Source organism: Corvus moneduloides, chromosome 6 (genome assembly GCF_009650955.1).
Source record: "Corvus moneduloides isolate bCorMon1 chromosome 6, bCorMon1.pri, whole genome shotgun sequence".
NCBI classification, from domain to species: domain Eukaryota; kingdom Metazoa; phylum Chordata; class Aves; order Passeriformes; family Corvidae; genus Corvus; species Corvus moneduloides.
The window spans coordinates 11,681,547-11,701,732 of NC_045481.1; the positions used below are offsets into that span (position 1 = coordinate 11,681,547).

The 20,186-nt window shown below is 38.0% G+C and overlaps 1 protein-coding gene across 6 annotated transcripts in view; it reads left to right on the forward strand.

The window, feature by feature from the left end:
- The window catches only part of BEGAIN (brain enriched guanylate kinase associated), a 158,797-nt gene that overhangs the window by 82,431 nt on the left and 56,180 nt on the right, over window positions 1–20,186 (forward strand). For 4 of the 6 annotated variants that reach the window (XM_032112835.1, XM_032112836.1, XM_032112837.1 and 1 more), the window contains 3 exons: window positions 2,855–2,944; window positions 16,582–16,743; window positions 18,330–18,386. In XM_032112835.1, the coding sequence (XP_031968726.1) occupies window positions 2,855–2,944; window positions 16,582–16,743; window positions 18,330–18,386 (309 nt within the window). The remainder of the gene's footprint in view (window positions 1–2,854; window positions 2,945–16,581; window positions 16,744–18,329; window positions 18,387–20,186) is intronic. The other 2 variants (XM_032112834.1, XM_032112832.1) reach the window with 2 other exon arrangements.

Below are 20,186 nucleotides of genomic sequence, written 5' to 3' on the forward strand. Positions count from 1 at the left end.
AAGCATAAGGGGAGATCTGGAGAAAGAAGAGGAAAATTAGTTGCTTTATCATGCCTTGGCATAATAAAAAGTAGTCTTAATATTTGATAATCTGAAAAACTTCATAATCAGGTTTTTGGGACTGGCATTTTTCCTTTAGTAAACTACTAATTGTCTGGAGTGACTATACAATTTTTTTTGAACAGGCTGGTTCCTTATTTGCAATACTTACAAATTTCTTATAAATGTTGTTTCAGAAGGGAAGCAACACAGTAAGAAAACAGGAGATTTTCCCATTTTGTCTCCTTTAAAATTTGCAGTTGTTTTAGACAAAAATGTTTGTCTGTTTTGCTGATTTCTTTTTTTGCCAGTGCTAAAACAATATCCCATGTAAACTGTAGAGTCTGACAAATTAATTTTTGTGGTTTAATATCAGGCAAATAAATCTTACCATTACTAATTATTTTTCAACCTTGCATATGAGAATAGGATTAGACTGACTACAACTGACACTGATTATATGAGACAGGATGTTATTAAATCCCTTTGGGGAGCTTTTGAAAGATCCACTACATTTAGAGCAGAGAGCTTTTCTCTGCATTAGCTCATTTATGGAGCAATTACATGGGACTTACTACAAAAACAGTGTCAGGAAAAACACTGAACAAACAGCTAAAGTGGAATTTACATCGCTCCCATCTCTGTCAAAACATCTCACAACGTCACAGCCTTAAAATATTTTGTCAAGATTACCTATGGCAAAGCCATTTGCTATAGATCAGTAAAAGGTTAGATTATATATCAGTATAGATGCTATATATCAGTAATAGATTAGATTAAGACTATATGGATGAGAACTTGCTCTGGATCTGAAGGCAGCAGAGATTTCTCCTTGCTCAAATGGCTTCTTTGCACCAAGAGCCCAAATTTAATTAATTTTGGAGGCTTGAAAATCCTAATGTTTTCATTTAAGCCATCTCAGGATTTTCAAGTTTTGTTATTTCATCAGAACACTCTTATAGAGGGTTTCTCAATGAAGTGCAGAGAAATATGCAAAATGTACTGGCTTGAAAAACCTCTGCTCATTCTGGAAAAACCTGTGGCTAGATTCCCTGTTTTGTTTGGTTGGTTTTTTTTTCAATATTAAGGTTTCTCAGATGATTTTTAGGAGCAGTTTACAATTTTGTATGTAAAAGTATGCAAATACTAGATGGAGAGCCAGGTAAAGACCATTTCCAAAACTGTGTTCCTACAACAGACTGTTTCCTAATATCCATAGCTGAGAATGAAAAGGCATAGTGAAGTGCCACAGAACTGTGTGTATTAAATATGTACTCACCTATTGATTATGACATTTGCACTTTGAGAACATCAAAAAAGCTGTGCAAGATACATAATCCAAAGTAACACTGACAGTTCACTGGAGAACAAACAGTACTGAGGTGTCAGACAGTATAGATTTATTCTCACCCCCAGTTTGATTTCAAAGTTGATATTGCTGTAAATTCATGTGATGGCAGCACTTAATACTTGGGCCCTCACATTTTTTATGTCTTCCCTCGGTGTCTTCACACGCTTAATCCAAGTCCAGTATGGAAGAAGTTAAAAGATGCTTAAATGTTCTTTCCTTAGGTACAACTCAGTATGACTAAAGTAACAGACTGAAATTCACTTGTGGCTTTTCCTCAGTGTCTCAAAGACCATTATCTTGCTGCCAGTAGTCCTTGACATGAAGCCAAACCCAGGGCAGACTTAGAGCTGTGGCAAGAGCCTCAGCAGGGTTATCCTTTCCCACAGACACTGAGATTCTCTGCTGCTCTCTGTAACACTCCTGAAATACGTCATGTATGTAAAGATATGTTCAGGGTCCAGAAGGTCCCTGCTTTGCGGTACCCACTGGTAATTGATGGGTAGGATCTTCTGCATGTGTAGTGATCACTGACCAGCGGGAAAGTTTATGCAAAAATTCTGGTTCATGAATATGGATATGCTCGGGTGAGGAACAACTGATTTTTTTATTGAGTTTGTCCTTCCAGGCATGTTATGTTGCACTTCTGATATTGCAAAGGAATAAAGAAATACTGTATGAGGTATTCTGCATGGCCAAATATTGTAGTCCTTACTCAGAGCTTACTCAGGAAAAAACACCTTTGACTTCAGTGAGGATTTGCTTGACTAAGGACTGCACAGACTGTTTTGAATCTTACCAACATTGCTTGATGCTAATGTTGGGCAACAGTTCTCATTGCTAATTTGCCTGCCTCGTCCTTCTACTGGGCTCAGGATCTGCTTTTGCTGTGTGTTATTCATAGCTTCTATTGCTAGTTTAGATTGCTTCTCTTTGTGCTTTTCTTTACCAGCAAACATTTTGCAGCTACTGTTCTGCTGCTGGTAGATGAGCACAGAACCTGATATGTGGGACTTGAACCTCAGCCCAGATTCAATTAACACTGTTAAACATGTTCTCACTATGGTGCTCAGAAGGCATTTTGATGACCCTCTTTCAATGAAGCATAAATTTGTTTAAGCTGATGTTTTTACAATGCAAAAATATAAGGGCTTGATTCACAAACCTTAAGACCAAATGCTTCTCCAGTAAAATAAATGGAGTAGCACCCATTTAGAGCTGTCACAAGGTCAATTGTAAATGCTTTTTCTGACCTACAACAGTCACACAAGAAAATTTCTAAATGTGTGTGCTGTAGCATCACTCTGTTTTGTAGTTTTAATACTGCTTTAAAGTAAGATATCCTGAATAATAATTAGTACCAAATTATGCCATAGCCTTCTAATATGCAGCAAATCTAGCTAGGTTATCACTCGTATGTCTTATGAGCCACACCTAGCCATGGTTTATCCTCTATTCATGCTACAGGGTACGAAATTCCTGGGTGCCAACATGCCTATGGCAACCTAGAATTCTCCAGGGCAGGCTCGCAAAATCTTCACCTACTCTCTGGGACAGGTAACTAATAAGTGATGTTTTGTGCAGTTATGCTTTCTTTCTAACTTTCTGATGTCCTTAAAAATGTTTCATTTCTTTGTGTCAGTCTGTGGTCTCTCATTGTTCAGTGCCACTGTGTTTTCTGGACTAGGGGAGTAACAGCAGATCTGTTGGTTATACTACTCTAGATGCTTGCCTCAGCCAAGCCTGTAATAATTGTTAGTAACATGCATAAAAACTGAAAGTTGTTTTAGAAGCTGCAAAATCCACAGCTGCCTACTACCAATTAATCCCTTTTCTGATGAAGTAGTTTGACAATACAGGCACATTGCATTTCACTGTTGATACCACAGTTATCTGGGCAGTTCACCCACCTTCCTTAATTGCTGGTATGTATATATATTCTTTCCTTTATCAGGTTTACATTAATTTTGGGTCTCCTGAACTAAGGATTTTCTCAATGCTATAGGTACAGAATACTGAAAGGATGGGGGAGTTATGACTGATCCTGGTTTATATTTCTATGCAGCATGTAGTGTAAGTTTAAGTAATGACTCAGTTTTCCATATTTTTCTTAAATTCTCTTCTACTTTTCTCCTGAATGCACTGTTTTTTCTTTTTTGCTTGACTTTATTCCAAGTGGCAGGTATGTAGAAGAAATGTCATTCACTAATCCTATCCTTGCAGTGACATATGAAATATTGTAATATATTTCAAACTAAGAAAGTAATTAGGTTAAAAAATAAAGACAGACTAAGCTTCAGATTGGTTCTTGCAGTATATTGATTTTCTCTGAATAATGTGTGAGAATTTTCATCTTAAGTGTGCTGCTAGTGTAAGGAAGACATAAGTGAGATTCTTTTTGGTAATTTTTCCCATGGTCTACACTCTGTGGAGTAAAAAAACTCAGCAATCTTGGAAAAGTGGTTTGAATTTCTGCTTTTCAATCCCCTGGGATTCTGCAGATACACTCTACTCTTACCTGGAGCTTGATGCAAAAATAGCTTGCTCTACTGCTTGTTCTTGCTAAAATCAAGAGATGATCAGTGAAGTGAAACATAATCCAGGCATATAAAACTCTTTTACAAAATGTTTGACCCTAATTCCAACTTGGTTAAATATTTGGAAATCCTTTAAAATCAGAACAAATTCATACAACCACAGTGTAATCACTGAGTTTGGTCTTGCATTCTGTTTTTAAATGGATGTCCACATGGAAGTTCTGAGTCTTGGGATGATACTTAGTCATCTTTTTGTAGAGCTCACTAAAAAAATATCTTTTTTTCCTACCACCACTGTCTACTTGTAGTTGTTATTTGCAAAATAAAAAAAAAAGATTGCTCTTGTAGAGGACAATACCACAGTTTATCGCCATGTATACTACAACTTAAAATGCACAAATCCAGGATTTTAGCTCAGGCTATTTAGCCATTTCATAAAAAAAAAAAATAAATAAAATAAACAGCCATTGAAAGATAATTTTCATTTTCCTGCCTGCTTTTTGGAAAGCTCACAAGGATCTAAATTTTTAGAGAAATTTTTGTATTTCCTGAAAGCCAGCTTGTTTCTTTCCTGTTGATTAACTCTGATCTTGACCACACTGTTTCAACCTATCTAGGCTGTAAAAATATATCTGGAAACTTGCTTTCCAGTTATATTGAAAAATACCACCTCGCTGAAGGAACTAATAAAAAACCCCAAACATTTGTTTGGTAAAATGAAAGATAGTGAGTATGGCAAAATGAGGATAGGTTCTATTTTATCCAGCCTGATGCACCTTAACCTTTAAAATCTAATGCGAAAGCAGTAATAGTATCAGCAAGAGAGTTAAAGTAAAAACATAAGTTTTGATTCACCCAGAATGCGGAAGTGGTTTAGTTATAAGATGCCAAAAAAACCCCAAAATACATGGCCTGTGTTTATGTAATCCACATCTCAAGGCACAAGAGGAATTTTTGGGAAAGTCTGGAGTAATGAATCTGCTTCCTCACTCTGTACAGTTCTCTGGGGTGCTACGTCCACAGGGGAGGTGGAATCAGAGCGCTCCTGGGTCTCGTCTGAAGGAGCACATTGTGCACTGCTTTTCACATGAGTAGCGTGAGCAGCTTTTCAGATGAACACCTGCTGCCTGATTTGGTTCCTCCACATTTGCAGAGAGCTCCTTCATTTGCTGGCTCACTCCAAAAATTACCCAAGAGCCAGTGTCAAGGTGCGGGACTAGCAACAAGCATCTGGAGGAATGCAGTCCTGTTCCCTCTCCTTTCCCATACAGCCACAAAAGAGGTGACAGAACAGAATCTTACACTGAAAAGCCAGTGCAGCCAGGGGAGCAGGATAAAATACTGAACTAATAAATTATGACATTCAGCTGGGAGGAAGGCTGTGTGAGATGATGGCACAACATGCTGAGCAGTGGGGAACTTGCTAGAGGTGAACTCATTTATACTCTTGCAGAGTAGAAGACTTCTCAGTTAACAAGTCCCAAAATAGTGTGCTGCAGTGTATAAAACAAGGTAGGGCTTGAAATAATTAGCCACAGATGACAGATGGCAACTCCTTTCTCTTTTTTTCCTTCCTTTCTTTTGCTGTAATATCAAGTTGATCAAAGAGCTGAGGATCGTTTGTTATTGTAGGAAAACTAAAAATATCTTGAAATATTCAGGCAAAATAAGTTCATTCAGGTATGAGCCAGTAGCTCTCATTGTTCCTGTTCAACAGCTTGTACATGAGTCTATGTGTAGTAATAGTTTACCTCCGAATCTGAATTACATGTGCACAGCTGAGAATTTGGGTGTGTCCAGGCTTAGGAGTATTATTTAATCAAATTATTAAATCAAATTATTAATTCATTTAATTTGTTTGCTTGTGTTAACAAACCAGTGATCTACTCTGCTGCCAGAAAGCCTTCCCCAAAGTGTCCGGAGCTCTCCTCTCTGGCATGTCACTTAAGAAATGTCATACAGCTGTGTGTGAGGGGAAACAAATGCCAAAGAACAGAGACTGCAGTGGAACTGATTGCACTGATGGCCACTGAAGGTGTCTGAACGGTCAAGAAAGAGCAGCATTACCTCCTGTGCTCTTTAGGGGTAATATGGGCACTTTTTTAAAGGCAAGCACCTATGGATTCAAGTTAGAGATACAACAGGAGCTTCTGTCTTGTATGACTTCTGTCACAAAAGAGGATCAGGATGCAACTGTAACGGATATAGTTAAAAGGAAAATTCAGTAATTTCCTCAAATAATGTAATATATAGTGCTTGTAATGGAAGAAAAACAATAGCATCTGGAGTTCCTCCCCTACCAGCAGTCCCATAGTAATTCTGTCTGACTGGTTCTAGAGCCGAAAGAGCATATTTAATTTTTTCAGCAGTTTAGCATAACCTTTCTGATGGAAAGTGTTAAGCCAACCCACCTAAATGAGTTCCTTGAGCCACACAAAGATGAATTTCAAATCAGAGGAAAGAGAAAAGGATTGGGAAAGGAAGAAAATAGAAAGGAATGAAATAGTTAAGGTGAGATTCTTAACCTAACCTCTGTCCGTTAACCTATGTCTGGATGTTTTATACCAAATAAAACAGGAACAAAATTCTATCCCTACTGCTAAAGCACATTTCTCTAGTATTCCCCTATCACACTTCCAACCTCAGTCCTTTAATAGAAAGAATAGGATCAATTTCAGATTGCTTCTGGGAAGTGGGCTTCACCCATTCTCATTACATTCCTATTACAAATAAACTGCACAATTCAGGAGGAACCACACTTCTGTTCCAGCACAGCTTGATCCAGATGAATCAGGGAAATAAACAGACAAAAACAAAAGTGAGAAAGGTTTAATAACACAATTAAAATATAACTTTATAAGCTTGTGAGCTGATGTGGCAGGCTGCTTTCAGTAATTTCCAGAGGGAGTGCTTATCCGTGACTACAAACCAAAGCAATCTAGGAGCTGGCCACTCAAAGCTGTAAGGAGAGCTACTGCGACTCAAAGCAGCCTGCTTAATCACCTGGAGAGCTCTCTTTAGCTTTCTAATCACATATTGAAGTCTACTTCTAATTTTGCTTCCTCAATTTTTCAATACCTTACTATTTTTTTCCCCTTTCTTATCACCTCTCAGTAGTCTGGATTCCCTAGCGAGATGCAGTGCAGACGGGTAGGATTCTGACAGACATTAAAAAGCAGACAACAACTGTCCAACAACTTCAAATAAGTTTCTGTCTGAGGCACTTCCCCCCCCCCCCCCCCCCCCCCCCCATGGCCTGTGTTACATCAAGACGTATTTGTTGCAGTCTTTGCTGCTGGTTTTGCTATCCTTTCGAACCCTGCAACTTTACACTGTAACTCACCATTTCTGCTAGTCAAATATTTTATGAAAACTTATCAGCTTCTGGGAAGCCAGGAAATAGTGGCTTTTACAGAGGTGAATCTTCTTCCAGAGTCATGTGAAGAGCAGAGTCTGGGCAGCAAGCAGTGAAGATCCCTTAATCCCTAGGAAGGGTCAGGGTCATTATGACTCTGCTCTCTTGGACGAATGCTGTCTGAAGTTTGTCATGCCAGAAGTTACCTCCCTTCTCTCCCAGTTTCACCAGCTGATTCATTTCAGATATGTTCCAAGCACTAGGCAGCATTTAGACAATGCAGACAAAATGAAGTAGGGCATGAACACAAACAGAGTCCTTCATTATGGAAAAAAAATTAAACGTGCTTCCTACCTCTAGAGAATGAGCCAGAAAGCATGTATTCTTCCTGGAATCATAGGCTGGTTTTCTTCTTTTGGAACCATATTTTTCAGCTCTCCATCCCTTCATTTTCTAGCAATAAAGAGAAACAAATTGAACAGGAACAGTGCTTATTAAAACTTCTGTAGGATCACTTACTGAGCCTAAAGGTTTGCATTTAACCCACCAAGAGTCTACCTGCCAGAACTGAAAACAATTAGTTGCCACTTTAAGGAGAGCCTAAAAGAGGCACTAGGAGGCAGCTTGGAAGAAGGCAGAGATTGCAGTAACAACTTCTGCTGCTTCCAATGTTTCCCTCTGCTTTAGTCACCTTTGAATTTGGGCACAAGACTCCTGCTGTTTCACTGTGCACTGCATTCATTTCTCACATACTCATGTATTTCACCTCAGAAGGGTCTCATAAGCAAAAATAGTCATCTCATTAATAGGAGACAGAAACACATTTGGAAGATTCCAGTTCCAAATCAAGTTAGCAGAAGTATTAAATCAATCCTCAGAGAGCTGGCTCAGGCCTTCAGTCTCTGCTCAGCCCTGCACCGAGCACGGGCTGGGGTTCCCACTGACAGTGCACATCCTGGTTTGTAAGTCCACGTCCTTCCTTCTCCATGAGCTGCTCTGTAGCCTTGCTTAGTGCTCTGCACAATAACACACTCCCTGGTCACAGGTCTGGATTCTCACAGTTCATTTTCATTTGCCCTTTTGTATTTTTCAGTACACTGGAGGAATCAAAATTGTCTGCTGAAGAAACTTCATTTAAAGTAATCAAAACACCTCTAGTGTCTATTTTTGAAAGCTGTAATTTTATTCATGGTATTTATATTCAATCCATTCAGAGCCTTAGGTTATGGATAGCACCTTTAAATAAAGGAAAACCGGTATGTCTTTATTATGAGCTTATTTTAAAAACCGTGTCACATTTCACTGAAAATAATGGCATTCATTTAAGACAACTCAGTGCTGACAGATGGTCCTTTAAGGGTTTTTTGCATGTCAACACGTAACTGAATTTTCGTATCTTAATCACCTCATATTATTGTTAATACTGAATGCTCTTGTTGGCTTCTGATATTCGTTATAGAAGTCACCCTTCTGCAATGAAAGACTGCCAGCTCATTATAACCAAAACATAATTCAGTTTTATTTTTAAGAGAAAAAAACCTCTTTTCTACCTCTTATGAACAAGGCTAGTACAGTTCAGACACATTTACCATATGATATATCTTGTCAGGTCTGAATTTTTAATTGTGTGAATTATGAAAGACTGAGGTACTCACATCCAAAGTAAAGAAAAGCTACCTTCCAAAATCCAGTGATATATCTGTTTTAAAGTAGCTATATCAAATCTACAGGTGCCTCGAACAGACTTTCATGCTAAGGATCTATAATAATAAATAAATAAAATAAATAAATAAATAAATAAAAAATAAATAAAATAATAAGCACTTGGCATTCCAACTGCTAAACATCTCTTTCTTTTCCCCACCTCCCTTCCAAATGACTCTCTAATTTTTCTGATAAAGGATCCCTCTTCTCTCGTTTAAATTCTGCCAGAATGCCTGGAACCTAAGAAAAGGACTCTGTTACTTGTGTTACGGGTCCATCAGTCATTTGGAAACTATCTGAGCTCCAGATTTGGATCACCCACACATTTGTTCTGAAACATATATATAGGCCTTCCTTCTCATAATCCAAACTCAGCTTCAAGTTGTTTATTTTGAAAAGAAGTACTTCAAAGAAAATTCAAATGGTTTAATACTTGCAATAAACTCCTCCAAAAGCTATCTGTCTAAATATGTTTATATATATATATATCTACAGGAAAGAGAGATCTGCATACAATTTGACAGGCAAACTGTTCATACTCCAAAGTTTCAAATATTTAACAAACTTCTTCAAAAGTAATGGAGAAATTTGGTGGATGTGCTGTAATGGAAAAAAAAATCCTGACAGACCTTGGTAAAAATTTGAAATAAAAAATAGGTAAGCTGAACAAACTCTGTGTGAGCCTGAATTTATAGGAAAATGCCTATTGTAGAACATGGATACAAATTTGCTGAAGCAAATTTCTTTAAGTACAAATGAAGCTGCTGAATAAAGAGTGCAAGGGAATTGGGATTTGTGGACTTGACTCTGGGTCTGAGCTGCAGCATGTAATCTTTCTCCCCAATAAAATTTTAATTTCAAGTCTGTAGTTGGATTCTCAGGCTCTGGATCTTGACTTTGTATTTTTATCCCATCCTCCTCCTAATCAGATAAAGCAAGAGCAAGGTTAGACACAAAAACTGCAGACAAGGAAATTTTGGCATTAACCTTTTGAAACAGTGACCCTGAGCACGTAACACATAATCAAAACTTGATTAACATAGAAATCCAATTAAATTGGATTAATTAAAAATCTTTCATTAATCTAGAAAGCACTTGTGTTGGACCTCATTTCTCAACAACTACAGCTTGGAAAAAATGTTGTTGAGGGGTCAGATTCAATGTCACAACTGTCATCTCAAAGCTATGCTTTCTAAGATGGGGTTTGGGTGTCTTTCTTGCAACATGTCCACCTTGGGCAGCCTCCAGACCCATTCTAGAGTGGAATAAAATGTCTCATGTAATCCAGACCACCAGAAGTGGATCATCAAGAGCTGCTGGAGCCAAAATTCCTTGGTAGTCTCAAGATCAAGTTGACAACGCAGTCCAGCTCCATTGAGTAGTAACACAGAAGCACTGAGGACTTGCTGGCATCTCTGCCAGCTGTGAACAACCCCAGAGATTTCTGTCCCCAACTTCTGCTCCCTGGGGTGTGAGCTACAGGTCAGGAAGGTGTCTCCCAGAGTCTTGCCTCTTGCCTGGCTGATGATCTTCATCTCTGTGATCCAAAAATCAGAAACAAAACCAGGGGTGTGGATGGCTGCATTCCTTGAGCTAAAGAACCCATCTGTTGCAGAGATCCACAGCAGACTTACAGTGTTGGGAAAGTGCTTCCAGGAAAGCAAGGGCACAAAGCTGCCCCAGCCCCTGTGGCTGCCTGCCATGTCTGTCATCAGTGGTTAAAGCTGGGTTGCCATGACTGGGTGCACATGTTCTGTTCCTTCCACAATGTTCTCCCTTGGCCTTTCCCGGAGACCCTCTCCTGATCTTTATACTCTTTCACAGAAAGCACCCCTACAGGGTTGACTGTTATTGACCTTTCCCTAGATAAAACCCCACAGGGCAAAAGAAGAAAACTTTTTTTTTTTTTTAATTCTGTTCAGAATATATTTTTAAACTTTTCCTCAGCACTCCCAAATTCCTGATCCTATGAAGTTTTATTTTAGAATGTGACACATCGCAGACATGAAGCAGATCTGATAAACATTTTAAAAGCATTTAGTGGTTCATTTTTGTGGACCCCCACGCCATCTAAGCAAACAAGAAAGGCAATACTATTACCTCATCTCATACACTCAGAACTGAGTCAGGAAGAGGGGGAGTTATCTGATGAGATGTGATTGTCTACATCTGAGATACTTGTCTAGATTCCCTTTGTAATTAACGGAAATGGGTACTTCCAGATTTGCGTCAACTCATCTAAAAGTAGGCTTCCAATATAGGTCAGATTAATTTCATCCTGATAGTGCCTGCTCTTGACTAAGAACAGGAGCCAGAGCTGACCAGCAGTAGGCAAGCTCAGTCTTGCCTTAACTCTCTTGAGTGATACAGCCAGGTTCAAAACAGAGAACCAAACCCCAGTCCAGATTAGTTCCTTCTTACACGTTCTTTCTTTTGAGACAGGCTTTTTCCCCCAAAATGCTATTAGTTGTACTTAGGATTTCACAGCTACATTAAAATATTCACTATATAAGAACCTTTGATATGGGTATTTTTCAGTATATTTGGCATGGGCATCTATCTTGCCTTTGTTTTGCATTCCTTTCACTGCTAATTTTCCTCCTAATACCATTAATCATTTTTTTTTCCACTCACTTCAGGAGCAGTGTGAAGGAATGTAATCAGTCCTTTCAGGGAGAATTTCCCTGGTTCAAAAAAAATGGTTTTGCTCTGGCTTTAGACAACATTGCAGAATCATCTAAAACCAGAGCCCTGGGGTGGCAGGCAGACATGAAAGTGCTGCCGAAGCAGTTTGACCAGTGAGGTGGAGATATGTAGTTGCTGGAATACTCCACTGATGGGGCAGACCCATAGACATCAACTCTCATGGAGTAAAGGCTCAGGGAGCACCTGAACCTACCCTTTTTGTTGGCCACCTGAGGGTAGAAGGCTCTAGAAATCCTCTAGCCTCCAGGCAGCTGAACATCCCCAGCTTTGCATGCCAGCACTCCTTTGTCATAAGCCCATCTGCCAGGCAGATGAGCTGGCAGAAGATCAGACAGGTACAATGAAAACCTGCTTGTTTTCCAGCACACCTTCCCCAGAATAGGCCCTTATCTTGTGGCATCTCAGCTTTGTCTGAAATCCAGTGGGAATGTGTTCACCTGGAGCTTCTCCAGCCAGCACTACAGATTAACCCTGACCAACAGCTGCAGGCTGAGATAATGTTTGTGGGCACAAATTTCTGTGCAAATACATGTTTCATCTATTTTATACTTTTTTTGCGTATAAACAGAGCTAATCAGTGAAAATACTACTTTGGAAAGTTTAAAGACCAATTTTTAATAACCTTTAAAGTAGCTTCCCTTGAGAGGTTTTCTTTCACCAGTCTAAATATTTAATATTGTATTCACTGTCCTTGTTGTTAGAGAAATATTTTAATGAAGCAAAGTGGGTAATGACTTGCAAACCACTGATTGTCACAGGAGCAGTACATTAGAGATCATTAAAAGAAATAGACAACCACTTATGCTAAAGGTGGAATAATCTACAGGATTTTTGAGCCTGCCCTGTAATTCCATACTCCTTGAAGCTGTCAGAATTTTAGGAAGACCATAGGATCTGTATTTTCTAAGACATAGCATTATCAGATTGCTAAGACATAACACTATCAGAATTTTATTTGCAAATAAGTCCTCTCATTTCTCCAGGCTGTACTTTTTCCCATGTATTTATTTTCTTAGTTTTACATATATATAAAACTAAAGAACCATGAGGATCAACACCCATAGAACATAAATTATGAATCAAAATACAGTGATTTACCAGCATTAAAAAAACCTGTGCAATGAACTTTTCTAATTAACTGGTATGTGACAAGCAGAAAAAAAGTTCAGTTAATTTATGGAGTTGGTTGGTTTGTAGAAAAGGGAACATGCTAAATGGGTGACTTTGTGACTCCATATTTTGACTTTTTATCTTTTCCCTCTTTTCAACTCTAGTTAAATTACCACTATCAAATTTACAGTGATAAAGAGCAAAATTTATCCCTCCTCGTGAAAGCCTCAGATTAGTAGAACAAAAAACACGGCAAAGCATAAGGAATGAGAATCCAAGCATGTCATTATGTGATGACATGGGAAGATAATGGTTTGGGGAAGGTTTTCAGAAAAAGAACATCTGTTTCTTGAGATATGAAAAAAAACCCAAACAACAAAACAAACAAACAAAAATCTCATTAAATACCTTAGATTAGCACAAAATAAAAATTGAGGCTCTGATCCTGTTATTAGAGATGCAGAATTTGATATATTGCATCCTCTTCTTCTTTCTGCTGTGTCACTCGCTTTGCCTTTGCTTTTTAGATGCTTGTTCATATAGAAGCAATATCAAGAGAAAACAGCAGGGTTTACCTCCAACCAATAATGTATCTAGATAAGGCTCAAATCATGCAGAAATAAAAGCCATCTTGGGAATCCTGGGAAATCTGCTCTCAGTGTTAGAGCTATCAGTACCCTTTCAATGGTTGCAGTCTAAGATTTGGGAAAATTTCCCAATTGTGCCATTCATGAGCATAAGTTTCATTGTGCCATTGCTTAAAGTTAGCTGTCTTTCCAGACTTGCTTGACTCAAGACAGATATTAAAGCAGATGATTTAACACTTTCCCAGCTGTGGTCTTTTCTCTATCGCTTTCTTTTTTCTTCTTCCATGAAAGTGACTATAAGATTTTGCCATTCAGCATATTCTTGTCAGAACATAATTTCTTTCCTTCTAAAAGTTTTGCCTTTCCATCTAATAACTTGTGTTTTAGTAAGGACTCACTGTTATGCATCTACTATTGTATCTTAAATAATCCCATCATAAATCAGGGATTATTTCCTATCTAAAAATTATATGTCCTCTTGAAAACAATTAGCTGTTTTAACATGTATCAGGTGAATCAAAGTACACAGTGAGGAGGGGTTCTCCTAGGGTTGGGAGAGTTTAAAAATGTCACCCCATCTTTCCAGCTTGGGTGGAAACGAATAAAACTTTTTCAGAATTATGGTTTGCTGGTTGGGAATAACTTTGATCTTTGAAGCTGCCTGAGTTTTGCCTTAATCAGTGGAGTTTTTCTTTTTTTGAACAAAGTTACAGCTATGGTTTACTACCCAAAACATCACATGGAAGAGTCCATGTGTGTAGACTTTCAGTAAAGCTCATTAGAATAGTCTTTATTTTAATGGATTGAATAATCTCATTCTGAAAGCAAAGAATTCAAGAATACAAATACTTCAAAGTGAACTTCAAGGGAAAAAGTGAGTTGGAAGTTTATGCTTCTAGTACAAGCTTCAGCCTGCCAAAACCTACAAAACTGTCGAGATCTGAATCTAAAAACACATTTCAGCATCTCAGACCAGCACTGCCTTCCACCTCAGGATCAAGCTTTACACAGAACTCGGATTTTTAACCCCAAGTTTCCCCACATAGACATGTCTAGGCACACAGGTCTATGCAGAAGCAACTTCATTTGAGGAGTCAGGAGTTTTGCTCCTGCTTATTCTTCTCACAACTGAGACCCAAAGCAAGAATTACCTACATGAGGAAGCAGAAAACAAAGTTATTGGAGGTGATTAACTTTCCCCGTTTTCTTCTTTTATTAAGCAGTCTCCAGCTGTTATTAACTTAAACACTCCTGGCATTACCATTATATTTGTACCCCAATAGCTCCTCTTCCTCCCAAAGGTTATGCTCCCTGTGTCCAAAACTTCCCAGTGAAGCAGGATGCTCTAGCCTTCCTTGATCTGGCTTAACTTGCATTAACTGCACTTGCCCAGCAGCCTCAGCCTGGGCATTTTTATTCAAAATCATAGCTGGAGGACCTACTGTCTACTTTTCGTGCAAATCCTAGTGATTAGATTTTTAGAGCAGCAGAAAACTTGAGATCATATCTCTTTTCACTCTAAACAATTTTGACACTGTAACTGCCACTTCACAGAAGAAAATCCAAGTTGCCATGCTACAGGAAGGAAAACTGACCACTCTTCTTTCCCAAGATAAGCAGATGAGTAGCAAGAACAGGCCAGAAACAGAGCAAGTGAAAGGCGGTATGATGTGGTAACATCATCAATGAGGACATGTAGAAATGAGCAGCATGGGTTCTCAGTTCCCTAGATAACTTCAGAGTTTAATTCACAAAGTGAAATATAAAAATTAAATGGTTATATTAAGTGGAGCTGCATTAAATATATGAATTAGAATATATTATTTTAAGAGAATATAACTACAAGTGGTAATCTAAGTATAGCTGTAACCACGCAATACATGCAATTGAAATAGAGCACTGTTGACAAAACCTTAGGCTGTTTCCTAGCTCAAAGCTGCATGGATCAAGCAAGCAGCAATTGTAAGGCTTTTGCATTAACTTACTGAGCTCCTACCATAGCTTGAAGAGGAGAAGCCAGTCACGCTGTAGACAGCTCAGATAAGTGTTCCTTGAAGATTGACATGTTGTTCCCACCTCTCTTGTCTAATTAAAGATCCAAAATATTATTCTACTGCAGCTGATGGCGGTACTCACTTGACATTAAAGGGAATCAAGATTTGCCATTCATTTATGAAGAACTATTTTTACCATAGGATTAAAAAAAACCAAAACAATTCACAATGCATCCCGTGGTAGCACTTTGTGTCTAGGTGATGGCAGATCCCAGTTCCATAGTGCCTCAGGGGTCCCACCTGGAGCCAAGTGATCAGCTCCGTACTGAGGTTGCTGTATCTGAACCAAGTTACATTCATCTCCAGAGATCCAGCTCTGGCAGGAATCCCATCCTGCTGTTCAACTGGCAAAAATGTGAGAAGACTGAGGAGCTTACAAACTAAATAGACAAGGATACAAAAGTCTCCATTGTGCAGATAAGAATTGAGGCGCATGCAGAGTGGGTCACCTGAGTCTCCTGCTTTGTTTTGTTTAAGACCATAAGTGAAGATGCTTTACAATAAGTTCTTTAGTGAAAAAAACTGTGAAAAATTAGGGGCTACACCTGGGTCTGGAAAGTCCTGGCTCCCAAATAAGTGGGGGGAAAAAGGGAAAGATCTACAACCTTACAGTTGTGATATTATTAATTGATTACCATTCTCCAAACGAGATGCTGAACAATAAGATCTCTAGCATCTCTGTGGCAGTGATTGGGGTGGAAATGGAATCAAACAAGACAAAAGTTTCTTCCTCCACAGAATTTTAATTTGGATTTTAGGTAAGGAAATATTTTTGGTCGTTTATTTAGAGTTGCTGCTCTATAGAGACCTGCTACTTCAGTCATAGTATGGTAAGATAAATCTAAATGGAAGTCCTATGTGAAACCAAACACTAGAGCGTGTTTTGTATTTTAATGAAGATTCTTTCACAACATATTCCATTCTGGATAATGAGATAGTAGCAATAAATGCACCAGAAAGGACAGATGGAAGATAGTCAGCTGTCTGAATCCGAAGATTTTCAAAGTGCAGTAAACAGATTATTAAGCACACTTTTCTGGCTTGAGGCCAAGCTATACTCTAAGGAACTAGTCAAAGAGTGGATCATGAAAAGCTTTTTGGGAGCAGCTAAATTCTACAGCTGTGGTCTTTGTTTTTCTAGTACTTTGCAAGAACAGAAGGGGGAATTACGAAAGCGCCTATCGTACACTACCCATAAGCTGGAAATGCTTGAAACGGAGTTTGATTCTACACGTCAGTATCTTGAAATAGAATTGAGACGTGCTCAGGAGGAACTTGAAAAAGTAACTGAAAAACTGAGAAGGTTAGTAATGAACTTTTTGAAATAAACAGTTATTAGAATTTTAAAAGTGGCTGTATTAAAGACATATGTTAAGTAAAAACAAATATAGTCACAAACGTGTAATTTATTATTTATTGATTACACATCGTGTTTCATATTTAATATATAGATTTCATTTACCTGAGTATATATTACATGCCACATGCAGTTATTTATCTGTGATATGTAAAATGTCTCTGTACCAAAAGCAAATATGTTAATAGAAATACACCTATATATGTGCATATATGGCATTATTTATGTATAAACACACATGTGGGGTAGTGACGCGTGGCATTACACATACAAAGGTTAAAAACACACTACATATATATATATTATTTATAATCTAGATATACAGATAAATCTTTTTTAAATGACTTTGCTCATTTTCTTTGTTTAGACTTCTTTGCATTCATACAAGAGAATAGAATTTGGGTCTCCATCACTCAAAGCTGAGACTATGTTCAATTCAAATAATATTAAGGCATTTTGCATTATAGTATAGCAAATAATTTCCTTTTTAGCCTCAAGCAGAATGGGATGATGGTGAAAAGCTATTATTTAAAACTGTTGTAGCTGTGGTACCTTGCTGTTGCAAATCAGGGACCTAGGTAGTGCTAATGATAGATTATGTTAAGCAAGCAGTCCTGACATTAATGGCATTGATGAAAATGGTCTGTGGACTTAGCCTAAAATTTATCATTGATTCTTAATATCCATTTTTTCATTTGTTTTCAAAACTTCTGAAACTAGAATTATCCACTTATGCAGGAATGTATTTGCATGTCTTGTGAGACTTTCCTAAACTGATATCTTAATGGAACTATTTGGTTAATTCATTGGATGACTCAAAACTAAATTCAGAATAAATCATTCCAGGGCAATACCTAAGGAAATATTTTTCATTCCTTGCAGAAGGCAAAAGCCAAACCAAAACAATGTCAAAAACCACCAATAAACAGAGTCAACCAAACCATTTTATGCAAATTTCAAACAGAATGAGTCTGTAAGATCTCAATTTAGGAAACATTCTAGTGTGGTCTTATAACTTAAATGCTTCTCTAACTGGGGATGTTTCTCAAAACGAAACTAAAATATGCAGGTGTTGTGATGAGTTTGAAATCTACACACATCTATCAAGAGCAGTCTGGAGGTTCTCTATATAGTTTTCTTGTCAACAATATTTTTCCTATCTTTTCACTTAGAGCAGAGTCACTGAAAGTAACTTCATTCTTGATGTAGTTTCGCTTCAATACATTCCAGGACAGGGAACACTGGTACTCTTTTCTCTTGAAGCATGAATTTGTGCAGCTGCCATAAAGCAGCAGAGGGGCTGACCATCCCACTCTTGTTAAAACAGAGGGGCTTCCTAGTCAGTAGAAAGCCTCTTATCAATTTCACTGGGCATTAATGAGTCAAGCACCCTTTGAAACTCAGGCCAGGGTCTCACAGCCAAGTCTAGAACTCATACTAGAACATTACTTTAGCAGAACTGACTTTCCAATATTCTAATGGAACATTGTACCATATTACAAAGAAAACTTATATTAAAAATTATGTTTCAGGCAGGTGATTACTCCCCTGAAGACATATCATAATGGAAGCCAAAAATGTTTTACGAGGTGAGCTTTAAAAATGTTTCTATTGAGAATAGCAAGGCATCCTGCAAGTTGAACATCTAGATTTGTCAACCTGGAGAAGGGTAATGTCTGAAAAAAACCTGTCATCCAAAAGCATGTCAGCAACATGTCACAGAGGAAAATCAATGTGAGGAAAACAAAGTATAATTAGTTTCAATTATGTGCCTCTTCCTTTATTCACTGCACAGGGAGAGAAATTCAACCCCTCATAAATAAATAGGCCCTGTGTAGCAAGATCCCACTTGTACACTGGAGAACATTTCTGTTATTAAATTTCTGTTTCTGTAAAGTGTAAATTTTTTTCCAAGAGGCTGAATGAATACCTTTTCTAATCCTTTCTGAAAGTCTTTGTCTTAATTTACCCAGAATTGCCTGTGTTGTTGCTAGGCCTCCCTACTTTTACCCAAGAGAAGAAGTCATTTTTGTGTCTCAAGGGTCAAGTTTTCAAACTCTCTACAAACATTTAGAGATGGCTTCTTTCTTTTTTCTCAGTGGGAGAACAGTGCTGACTAGATTTGAAAATAATGACTGTAAAGCATATGTTCAGCTTTGAAAAGTGACTGAAGAGATAGGGGATTTCATATACCTCAGAGTGGTCCCTTATCTGACATGGTCAGCATAGCTTTTATAAGTTGAAATCTAAAAAAATATCAAAAAACCAAGCTTGGAACCACATCTGGACTCCAAAGTTCACGCTGGGTTTTTTCCTTGAGGCTCTACCCTGGGTAACAACTTGGCGAGGTCCCCATCCTATCCTTTAACAGAAAGTTATTTTAAGACATGAGAAGTAAACCCATACAAGGCTATATTTAGCACTGAGATTAGCCCACACAGATAATTGTTTCACCAAAAGCAAGGCATTTCACAGACTGAAGGGGTGTTCTGAACAGGAATCCGGGAGGAAAAACTATTGTTTTCATAAGGATGTTGGTATAACTTGTGATAACAGAGAGAGAAAAGTTTTTTGAAGAAGTTACTCTTTCAAGAGTCACTTTTCAAAGCTAACTGCACTCTAGGAGAAATTCTCTTCTTTAAAGAAAGTCAGCCCAAGACTAAGTTTTACTTTAGATTTATTTCATGGCCTTAAGAGGGCTTGAGATTGAGTGGAAGCAGAGAAATAGAGGCTTTTGCAGACTTCCTCTTCAGTGATCTGCAGTCTTAGGGAGGAATGTGTTGTCTGGTGTGTTGGAGCACAGACACCTGATACATTCAATATGGTCAGAATATTTTTAATTAGGCCCCAATTTGTTCAAGAATCGAAATATTTGTTTAATGGATGCATGTATGTGCACCTGAAGTTACATGAGCATCTCCTAATGACATGAACAACACAAAAATACATCAACAAATGATATAGGTTATCAAGCCACATGACTTTATCCTTATAGCAGTTTTGCAGGATAGTGAAGCCTACCCTTCATTTTCTTTTCAAAGAAGCCAGATTTACAAGGTTAAAATATTTCATACTTCACAATGTTCAGGCTATCTGGGTGTATTTTTTTCTGCAAACAAGGTTAAGTTACCATTTGGTCACCTGATCATTTTCAAATTTGAACTTTCCCTGCTCTTTATTTCCCCTTCCCTTTATCTTACAGTTTTGCCCGAAGACTGATCTGACTCTGTTCCTCTTTTATCCCTTTAACACTTTCTTCCATGTACTTCTGGGTCCATTTCTCTCCTTGCCACCTACATTTGCTGACACTTCTTTTGGCACAGTGAATTTCCAATTTGGGGTTTATGCCTATATGTGCATGCGTATGTGCTTGTGTATGTGTGTATGTG